The sequence below is a fragment of the Protopterus annectens genome, chromosome 16.part0 (genome assembly GCF_019279795.1).
Source record: "Protopterus annectens isolate FY-2018-M chromosome 16.part0, PAN1.0, whole genome shotgun sequence".
In the NCBI taxonomy this organism is placed as follows: Eukaryota; Metazoa; Chordata; order Ceratodontiformes; family Protopteridae; genus Protopterus; species Protopterus annectens.
Genome location: NC_056750.1, coordinates 223470797 through 223482948, shown reverse-complemented (window position 1 = coordinate 223482948; position 12152 = coordinate 223470797). Strand labels below are relative to the sequence as shown.

The 12152-nt window shown below is 38.4% G+C and overlaps 1 gene segment (V, D, J or C); it reads left to right on the top strand.

The window, feature by feature from the left end:
- The first annotated feature begins 9018 nt into the window (after window positions 1-9018).
- Window positions 9019-10503, top strand: LOC122790385. The segment is given in 2 exon segments: window positions 9019-9156; window positions 9306-10503. Coding segments are annotated over 2 exon segments (357 nt in total).
- Window positions 10504-12152: the final 1649 nt, after the last annotated feature.

Below are 12152 nucleotides of genomic sequence, written 5' to 3'. Positions count from 1 at the left end.
ACCAATGCCAAGCAATGATGAGCAGCTCTTCAGTTGTGTGGTTACCTCCACACAATATTGCTTAAAAAGGCTATGCTAAGGTAACATACAACGAATGTAGAATAAAAAATGATTTCAATACATTATAAATACTTATTTAAATCTAATACATACAGCTGGATTCGAACCCTATATCATCTGGCCTCCAAAAGAAATCTGTTCATGCATTTACACCTGCTGCCACACAATCAGCTAAGTAGTAGGTATATTTCATACACTCAGTATTCAGAACTCTCATAATCTTATCAATGAGGCTCTTATCTGCTTGGCATTTACTACACGCAAACAGGGAAAGCAGTAGATGCATCTCACATGCGCAAACACTTTGGCATCAATCACGCAAATCAGCTGCTTGGCACTATGGTAAGGAAAGTTTAAAATAGCATGTATTACTTATGTCTATTGTCCATGTAGTCTTCATGCCATCAAAGTACATGTAAAATCACAAACTAAGGGAAGCCACTTTTTAAGAAAAGAACACATACATTTACACTGCGGCCATCTGTTGCCTCCAGTCATGCATTTCACACTTGGTCTCTCAGTATTTGTTCACAAATATATCAACTAGAATACATAAATAAATACAAATGCTTTCTTATATACCATGTGCATCTTTGTAATGACAATATACATTCAGATTTTCCCATACTTGTATTAATGTGGACAGCTGTTTGCATATAGTTCATAAAGCTGTCTCTTAAAGTACAACTGCACATTGGAAACACAACAGCAACTATTACACTTTGTGCACTCATTAATCCTGTAACATGTAGAACTTTAATATCTTGACAGTTTTACATGGCTAGCTATCCATTTCAGACAGGCCTCCCAACCATCCAGTGCTGATGTCATCCACAATAAAGTGTCCTGCTGCCTTGTAAAGCTCAAGCTTGTGCCATGGGTCCTGAATTAAGTACTGAGTATTTTAATCTGTATACTTAGGTAGTTGTTCTAATCTCACTGTGGTCTAGTATGTATGTATGTCTGTCTGTTTCTCTAGTCAGAAGATCAAAATTGCGTATCCTGCAGTCATCACTACAATCCCATGGAACACCAATATTTTGACAGTTGGACATGCCTACACATCCATTTCATGTAGATCTCTCAAAATTTTCTCTCAAACAACCAGAGATAATGCCATCCACTATAAATCATCCTACAGCCATGCAAAAGTCAAATGACTTCCATGAAGCTTGTCTTAAGTACTGAGTTCTCCAGTTCATCTACTTAAGTAGGGGTTCTAATTTCACTGCAGTCAACTGGTGTCTGTGTCTCTGTCTAGTCAGAAGATAATAATTGTGTATCCTGCAGTCATCACTACAATCCCATGGATTACCAACATTTTGACAGTTAGACATGCCTACACATCCATTTCTTGCAGGCCTCCAAACATCTTCTCTCAAATGTCCTATCCAATGATGATTTCATCTACTATAAATCATCATGCAACCTTTCAAAAGTCAGACTTGTGCAATGGCAATTGTGTTAAGTATTGAGTTCTCTAGCCTGTACACGTAGTTAGGTAGGGGTTCTGTTTTCACTGTAGTTAACTGGTGTGTGTCTGCACTTGCTTGACATTCACGAGAGAATTTTACATCAGCATGTGGGATACTGCTATTGTAATCTTTCTCTCACCAGACACTACTGATGTCATCACTTATAAAGTGTTGTCTGACACTCTCCAAGTCATACTTGTGTTGTGGCATGTGCATTAAATATTGACATCTCTAGTCTATGTAGCTAAATAGGTAGGGGTTCTGTTCTCACTGCAGTCAATGTGTGTGTGTGTGTGTGTGTGTGTGTGTGTGTGTGTGTGTGTGTGTGTGTGTGTGTGTGTGTGTGTGTGTACACTTGCTTGACATTAGAGGGTGTATTTTACACCAGCGTGTGGGATACTGCTATTGCAGTCTTGCTCTCACCAGACTGTGCTGAAGTAATCAGTTATGAAGTATTCTTAATAGTATAAAAGCTAGAATTGTGTTCTGGTGCTTGTGTTAAGTACTGTGCTCTGTAAACAGGTACTTTTAGAATAGTATGTGAGTGCACAACTATGTCCAACACTCTTCCAAATATACCAAGAATATGCCATCCTGTGTAACATGCACTCTGACAGGATTCAAAACAAAACTGTGCTGTGGCAGTAACATTAACTACTGTGTTCTCAACCCTCTTTAACTACACATATAGGGTTCTAATCTGACAGCAAGCTACATGCATGTCTAAACATGCAGCTGTCACTTATCAGAAAACTTTACACAGGGCTATGACTCCACATCCATGTCCTACAGTTCTTACATGTTCTTCTCAGCATACAATGATGCAATGAAACTCCATATACTGCAATGTGACAGTGTTATAGTCATACATATGTGGTGCTGCTACTGTGACATTGCATGGTATTCATATTCTATGCCTACACAGGTGTAGTGTTCATATCAGGCCTAGTGTACTGCTGTGTGTTTGTTTGCTGATACATTATGGTTATTGTGTGATCTTTGGAATAGCTCTTCACTTCCTTTCCACTTGTGGTACCATTCATGTAGCCCTATACATCCTCCTTTGTCCTCTGGTGACATGACATCCTTCCTGCAGAAGAGTGAAGCATGTCCTCATGTCAAATATGCATACACACATAATGAAGCAGAGTTCTTCCATGAGTCTATGCAAGCCATCCCCAGATCACTGCTTGTGTGATTGTTAATTCAGTCATGGTATGGTGCACATGTCTCATATGGAGAGTTGCAGAATGTAATGCAATCCAATAAATATATGCATATGCAGAATAGTCTTACTATCTTTCATAATATACATATAGGAATTTTTACTTTCATTTTATAATAATGGGTAGGATTTCATGTGATGTTGGTCATCAGCCTTATAGTGTCCTATGACTATGATCACTTGACATGTCAATATGGATGTCATTGACATAAGCTATAAAGAGGTGTAGGTATACAGTATGGCTACAAGAGGGTATTACAATCTGTGATGTGAGCTAACGCACTGTTGGCCATTGCTGCCATTACATTACATGCTGCTTCTATAACAGCTGTAGTAATATACCCCCTGAGAACTGTTGACATAGGTTCCTAGTTTCAAAGGAGGTTACTAGACTAACTGTCCTATAGCCCTTACAAGCATAGCCATGGTCATCCCAAGTAGCCCCAAATGTCCTTATTAGGTAGACATAATTCGCAGAGTGAGTCTATGGTTAATACCAACTAACCCTGTCCATGAGAGACATGGGTACCAATCCTAGGATGAATTTGTAGTGTCCCATCCAGTTGTTTAGGTTATGCTGGTGAGGACCTCTGCTTCACATGATTTGGAAGTTTATTCCAGAAAAGTGGCAGTCTCTGGGAGATATATCTGTCTATCAGGCATGTTCTGTTAATGTCACAGGCTAAATTCTGTCTATCAGGCATGTTCTGGTAATGTCACATGCTAAATTAAGATCCCTAGAGTGATTGACTCTTGTGTCATTAGATTTGTGGATGTGCAGCATTTACATCAGGTCCTTTTGCCAGGCACCAATCACATCTCAGAAGCCAATACAATACAGAGTACAGTGATAGGGCTTTCAGTCTATCTAAATACATCATGGCATGATTTAGAGGCCCTGTATTTTCTTGTTGAGAACACCCTGTGGTCTCTCCAGCTGCTGTAGGTGTTTGCTGACGTACATGCAATAGGGAGCATTGTACTCTATTTATGTTCTACTGAGGGTCGAGTACAGTGATGCCATAACATCCTCAGACCTGGATACAATGCCCTTACTTATGAGGTGTACAACATAGAAGGCTTTCCTTACCACTGTGGAATCTTGTTCCCAGGTCTCACTCTACTGGGTTGGAACTTAGGGAGGCTGTTGTTAATATTGTAATTAGTGGGGAATTCGACTTTGCCAAAGGCAACAGTAATGGCACTTTTTTCCCTTTCGTTGTAGACAGTGGCTTTGGACCCAATTATTTTTTCATGTCAGTCCCTTCTGTAATATGTTAAGATTGTTTGTAGACTCAAAGATTGTACCCAATTTGCAAGCATCAGCAAACTTGTTCAGCTAAAAGCCATCTACTGTAGCCTGGACTTCCAAAACATTGTATTCTGAACAGTAAAGGCCCCAGCACACATCCTTGTGATAATCCACTGGTGATGGCTGTACTGGTAGAGGATGAGTCACCAACTTTGAGAGTATGTGTTCTGTCTGTGAGCCAGCTGGATATCCATCTAGTAATATAAGGTTAATCACCCACTGGGAGAGCTTTTCAATGATACTTGAGTGGGGAATTGTGTCAAAAGCCGTGGCCAAGTTAAGAATGGTGTCTTACCCTCATTCAGGTCTTTGAAGACTTTCCCAGGGAAGGCTATTAGGTTTAATAAGCATGATTTACCCTTATCAAAGCCAAACTGGTTTGGATTTAGAGTTTGAACATCACGTATGTCTTTGTTGATAATGTTCATGATGATTCTTTTCATGGGCTTGCAAATAAGACTGGTTAGACTTAGGGGGTCTATAGTTCCCAGAGTCAGTTGATGGATCCCCTTTGTGCAAGGGAAGTACTGTTGCTGTTTTTGACTCTTCTGAAACAAAGGTAGTTTTCAGGATATGGTTAAAGAGGATGTTAAGTGGGTCCACTAGGTCCTATTTTAGGCTACTTAGTAAGCAACCAGGGATGTTATCTGGTACCACTGAGGCTGTGTTTTTAGGCTTGGATAGTGCAAATGTGACCTGATGTCTAGAGATACTTAGAGGACTGTTGTCAGGTATGTTTTGGGGTATGATCTGTGGGTCCAAGGTGGGGTGAAGTTTGTGCCAAATCTGTCAGCTAACAGGATATCAATTTCTTCCAGTGCAGCTTTATGTTGAGGCTCCTAGCATTGAGCAGCAGAACCTTGAGTTTAGCTCTTCTGCATTTTTTTAAGTCAGAACTTTTGTTGCTTTGAATCAAACAACACGAAATTGTAATAATAAACACACCAAACAGCCAGTAGTAGCAGCAATTCTCCTTATATTTCCAAGACCTGGTACCTCGGCATCTCGCCTTCAATGGGTCACAATGCATTACAAAAAGTAACAGTCTTTATATACACATTGATTATAACAATCATTCAATTAATTAAACAATTAGCCTCAAAAATGGAGGGAAAAAAACTTTTAAGTTATATTTAATGAATTAACTACTTTTCTCATCAAACATATCCCAATATATTAATATAATTCCCAAATTTACTAAAGACTATTTTATTAAATTTGTTGCTTTGACACTGCCTGAGAAAAGCACTATGGAGGAGCCAATTGCCTTTGCCCATATCTGGCGGCCTAGAAGACATAGGTCAGGCCATCTGTTGCAAAACATGGTGGCCTGTCAATCACCTCATCCAAGACTTCAAGATACTAGATCCCTTTGTTTGACACTAGAAGCTAAGCAAATTGTTGATGTTGATCATTTCTTGTTTATATTGTGGCATCATCCTGGGTGACAGTGCATTCTACATTTACATTCACTGTGCAGTCCATACTGTATCATGCTGATATGTGATTTTTGTTAATGCTACATCTGTCTTCATTGACATGCCTTCACCTGCTGTACATTACCATGTTTCACCTGTCCTTTTTTCCTGTGTTCATTCCTACAATTCATGTGTGTGTCCCTATTCAATACACACACTTCCACTGACTGTGTATTTATAATGCAGTGTATGTACTCTTATTTAACATTTACACAACTTTTGTTCAGTATGCCTGACACAGGGTTTCAAAATACTCTGCACTCTATACACTTTCATGTAACATGCTGGAACTATGTACATTGCTTTAGTAATAACACTGGTAATCAATGTAACATTTCGCACAAACACCCAGACATAGTCTACATGGCTGCTGCTGTCCATGTTGCTTTACACAGTTTCCTAGCTGGCAACACTGTTGCTAGCCAAGAAACCACGTTTGTTTACATTTAAACATAGTGTATGGCATGCGTATGCAATTAGCACTCTGCTCACTGTGCAAACAGATAAACTCCACATTTTATATAGAATGTTATATGTGGAGTCACTTTAAATTTTAATTAATTTAATTGGATGTTTTCTTTGATTGGACTGTGATGTTATTGGAATGTATAAGAGAGTTATTGATTTTAACATTGTAATACACACTGAGGAAGGTATTTCTCCCGAAAGCTTTGTGGATTCTTAATAAACCTATTTTATTTGTGGATTTTTACAAACCTGCTTTACTGACTCTATGTGTCTATTATCTGGAATGCTTTGGCTATTGTCTTCTTGTCAAAACCAGACACTGAAAGGAAGACTTTAAGTAAACCTATTCCAACCTCAGCCTCTTCACTGTGTTTGTGCCAAATAAATGGAAAACTGCAGTAGACATTCAACTCCACAAGGGAGATCCACTACAGACCAATAGAATGTATTATTATGGAACTTATTAGCGAGGACATAGGCAGTGTACAGTCTTTGGACCCAAGCCCAATTGTGTTTGTTAAAGGCAGATTCTGACTGCTGAACATAGTAGGCTTCTTTGAACTTGTCACAGATGCATTAGACTAGGGCGAATTGTTTCACACTGGCTATCTGGACCTGGACAAGGCCTTTGATACCATCTCACATTCTGGCATCATCAACAAGCTAATCAAACTAAATATAAACCTGTATGTTACCTACTGGATACCAAAATGGTTAATTGACAGAACCCAATCTATTAGTGTGGTCAGCATGGTCTCTTTGAAAAGAGTAGTTATCAGTAGTATCCCCCAGAGATCAGTCCTTGGATCATTTCTCTTTGGTATTTACTTCTCTGATCTCAAGGCTGACATCCAGGGCCTGTAGATGACCAAATCTGCAAATGTCTGCAAATTTAGAGCTATCATTAACTCTCCATCTGAGTTCCGGTTTATTCAGGAGGGATTAGCATACATCATTAAGTGATGCCCAGACAATGACCTAAAATAAAATGTCAGGAAATGCTGCAATGTGACCTCAGGTAAAAATGGGCACCCATGCACCAACCACATAGGTGACACATCTTTGAAAGTTGATTCAGCCATTAGAAACCTGGGCACTTCCAATGACAATGAATTAACCATTCACTACCATGCATCCGCTGTTGTTAGGAAATCCCTTTGCCTTGTCAAACTATTCGCAAGGACATTTCTTTTAGACTTAAGGAAACTATAAGCTCTTTCTACTCCTCCATCATCAGACAGTTAAAAGAGTATAAGTACCTGTTTAAGTATATGACCAGCTAGAGAGACTTCAGCATTTTCTCACTAAGGCATTGAGGGCATGACTTCCTTGAGCAACTCAGACCATTTTAAAGCACTTTCTCTATGTTGTGTTTTCTACAGACTTTTGATAGGTGACCTCTGTCTAGCTTGCACATCTGCAACACTTAACAATATCCTAAAAAACACTTAATAGATCTTAACATCCACCAAAACATAAATAAGACCTGCTGGCAAGATGGGTATATATATATATATATATATATATATATATATATATATATATATATATATATATATATATATATATATATATCCTAGAGACTCCCTTTTTTATGGGATAATTTTCCTTTGGAGTATCTCCATGACCCTCTTTAAGCTTAACCTGCACAAATGGATAGACAATCATACAAACACCACAGGTTTGCCCCCCACCAAGACCTCACTGAAAGGGCCATAACTAGGTATAATTTATTTATTTTTACATATCTTTCTATTGTCTTTTTTAAAAAACGATCAAGAGATGTTAGTTTAGTTAAGTTACTATGTTTTTAACTTATTATATATTGAGGGGCCAGTCATGTGAATCAAGCACGTGTTTGCTCTGCAGAAGTTATATCCATCCATCCATCCTCAACACCTTTTCCCATTTTGTACATGGGGGTGGGGTCTGACTTCAGCAGTGGCAATCACATCTTGAGCCATGGTTTACACTGCCAGGTAGCTGCTCGGTAGTTCATTCGTACCACTCACATGCACACTCACTCACCGCCGGGCAAGGATAGTACACAGAATCTGCTCAATATATTTAATATATTGAAACTTCATAGTCTGAAGCTGATATTTCAATCATACACCAAAATTTAATTATGGCCTTTTTTTTTTCTGGCAAGTAGTATCCAAGAAAATCATTTATGCTCGCCCAGAAACACATGTCAAGCATACATGCAAGGCAACAGTAGTAATCAGAGAATAAAGGAATAGGGCAAAAATAGCACAGAAGCAAAAACTTTCAGGAAAGAAGTCAACATGTAGGTAAAAAAGGAGAGAATGAGAGATTATATGCACATTATAGTCTCAACTTTCTCTGTTTTGGAGGAATGTTCCTATTTTCAGAAGTGATTTACCCTTCCATTGTTTTATCTTTTAATGTAGGCTTGTATCTGTCTTCAGTCTTTATTTATCACTTTACAGAATTTTCTGAATCCTGCTCATCACGCATGACTTTTGTACCTATTTAGAATACACAAAACCACACTGTACAGCCAACTTACTAGTGGCAGCAAAAGTTTAAAGAAAGAGGGCACACATCTCGCATCTCACTTTTTCAGAAGCAAAAGTAAATGACCTTGTATGGTAGAATTTTGCAATAAAGATCATTAACGTTTACAGATTTTAAACAGTCTCTTTGATAATGTGCTTATATTTTTCCATCAGTTTTGTCAGTTTCTGTTTTTAAATGCTAGATGTACTTACCTTTCATGCACCTTTGCACCTATATTCAATGCCTGCAAGTTGAGATGTATGATACATATGAGTATTGGTAGGGAGTCTTGCATAGTCATTTAGATGCAGGAAGTTTTCAGTTTTATTTCCTTGCAGTACCAGCTGTTGTCACAAGATGGAGTTCACAAACCACAACAAACTGAAAACAATTACATTACCTACCAAGATTATCTTTCAATGCTGAAAGTACCCGTGGCTTCTGATTGGTTAAAGGTCTGCTAAACCACAGGAAATGCTGACTATAAATCCTGCAATACAGTAAAGAATGCATAACATTGGTACGTACACTGACTGACAACATACTCCACCGACATGGTCCTGGACCAACAAAGAATATACACATGGTTAACGATCACTGCTGCAATACTTTCAGGTGTGTCATAGAAACAGTGGGGCCTTTATTTATTTGTACACATTTGTCTGTCTTACCTTGATAACATATTTCTAATTATTTTGTAAAAGTAGTTTAAGATGATTTATATTTGAAATGTATTGTCTGACTGCTGTCTATTCCTTCTACAGGTGGAGAATGTGCAGAAACTGTCACTCAGCCTGCAGTTTTAACTGCAGTAGAAGGGACCGTGGCTACAATTCCCTGTAATCATTCTATATCAGGTTATCAAAATATCCAGTGGTACAATCAGTCTGTAAATGGTACCCCAAAGCTCATACTGATTACCTATAAGAACCTCGAAAGCTCTGGACGATTTACTGTTAGTGTTGATAAAGGAAACAAGTCCACAAGCCTTTCAATTGCTGATGTGGATGTTAAAGATGCCGGTACCACCTACTACTGTGCAGTGAGTGACACAGTATGAGAACACAATGTTACAATGGGACTATATCCCACTTGGTATAAAATGCCTTATTCTATATAATACATGAAATGGTTTGTGTTTTGTAATAAATTAATAAGTAAAAACTAGTTAATGACATTCAGTTCAAAGAAAAATTACTAATAAGCACTGCAAAAAAGTAATAATAAATGAAATGTTTTGTGAAAAAATAACATTCACTTGAAAAGATAATTACAAATGAAATTGTTCATATTTTGTAAAAAGTGTGCAATAATTGTATTGTTTTATGACTCTTATTTTGTCTTAAAAGAAAGAAGAAATTGGCTTGCTTCACAGCACAGAGGGATGAAGCATAGACTATGACTAGGTGAGGCAGATGACCCAGGCTCAGTTAGTGAAGCTGATCCCTGAGAAGTCGGTTGGGGGGATAAGGACAGAGTGGCAATTTTGCTCATTTGCCAACCCCAGAGCAGATGTGGGGTTTGTGGCCAGAAACTACCAATTCTTAGTGAAGACAAAGGACTATAGCCTAGTGGCCTATGTATTATGAATGGCATATTGAGTATTAATGGGCAAGTGGGTAGGGCAAAACAAAAACTGTCCTAAGCATCTGTTAGGGAGGTGCTGTATCATCACACCCTTATCGTGTATCTTCCTGCTTTCTGAAACCTTCTGTGTAAAGAATCGTCCTGTTAAAGTGGCCATGTACAGACAAGTGCTGGGATTGTCATACCAGAAGACCAAGGTGGGCATCTGAGATATGACAGATTGCAGACAAATGTGGCAGGAATCTATACAATTAAAAGTGTCAGTATTTCATTTTATTTGTAAAAATCAGTGCATGTTGAATTCATTTTATCTGTAAAAATCAGTGCATGTTGAGTTATCATGTTACTTACTTTAATTCAGTTAGTTTCATTTTTAGTTTGGAAGACAAACCTTATTAAAATCAGAAAGCCTAATAAATTATTGGGTACAGATAGATCTAATAATTATTGAAATGATAGTTCAATCTGAGTAGCATCTGACCCTTTTCCTGAGGCTATGTGATCTAGAATCTTGTTATTTAAGTTGGTGGGGGGGGGGGGGGGTCAGCCTACCTTAGTACAACCAGGGACAGTTCTTAAGATAACAGAAATGAAAATTTGACAGTTATAGGATGTGCTGACTGTCATTCCATTAGTCATTAGAAAGCTATTAACTTGATCATTTTAAGTTAACATATGTGTGCTTCTTCAATATAGATAGCATTGTATGAATGTGGTGATTTGATTAATACATGTTTCAGATTAAAATTAAATTGATTATAGTGAATCACATTCATTATTTCAATAAACTGACAAGTATAGTTTCTGAAAAAGAAGTATTTTTTGACCTATTGTCTATTGAGTAATTGTAGCTTAGTGTAATGAAACTGGATTCAGTAAAGTAGGTATGTACATAACAAAGTCTTGGAACATTTTATTCAAAAATGGAAACAGTTCTGTATAAAATGCTGAATCAATATTTTGTCAGTTTGTTTGTTTTTCAGTCTGTGATCCCCTACTGGCTTGACACTGAGTATCCAGCTATGCTAATGGACACCATATCTGCACCCCCCACATCTCTGTAAGTCCAACCAGACAATCACAGATATATTCATTTAACAGCAGGTCTTACCAGAATTCTTGTGGAGTCAGACTTGTAGGCGGCCTTAGGTCAACTGGTGCCCTAGGCAAAAGGGCTCCACAGCGCCACCCACCACTCCCCCCAGTGCCCCCATCATAGTCTACCTACATTAAAGAAATACTGGAAAAGTGCCCTTGCTAGAGCGGCGCCCTAGGTGACCGCCTAGTTGGCCTATGCCTAAGGCCGGCTTGTAGCACAAGTCCCACATCCAGGAGAGAGACGACCTAATGAAGGACTGTGTACTGGCTGCAGAGAGCCAGCATAGTTTTGCAGGAATGTTCAGAATCCCCACCTAGGAGGAAGGATATACAATGGCATCAGCATGACTGTCATTCCCCCTTACTGACCTGCTGAGATGCAAGGCCCTGGTCTGCACTAGAGGTGACAAAGGCAGCATTTCTTCTTGAATCCTCACACCAGGATAGAAAAACTGGCCATCCTACTCATTGTCTACCTGGTCAGCCCCACTAGCACTATGACCCTATTCCCAAATTTAGGTTAGCAATGGCATATACAGACACCTTGTCTCTGTTCCACTGTGCCCATCCTTAAATTAAAATATTTTCTATGGGAGGCTAAGGCATCCACTCCTCAACAGTTATCTGTTTATGTTTCAGTCTACCACAAGATGTTAAATTATGTTAATGACAAACACAATTATAATGTTCTGAAAAGGGACTTATTTATTAGCTATATTTGGCCTAAATACTGTAAAGGAAAATATCCTACCCTGTAAGATACTTTTGCCAATTAAAAAGTGGCAATGACTTTGTTCTCTCACCATGCATGCACTAATTACCGATCAAGTTGTAACAACCAGTTTGGTATGAGCAGTTGTCGAAAATGTGATTGCCAGATTTGTACAATAATCAACACTTTCATTAAGACTCAGCTATAGCAGTGT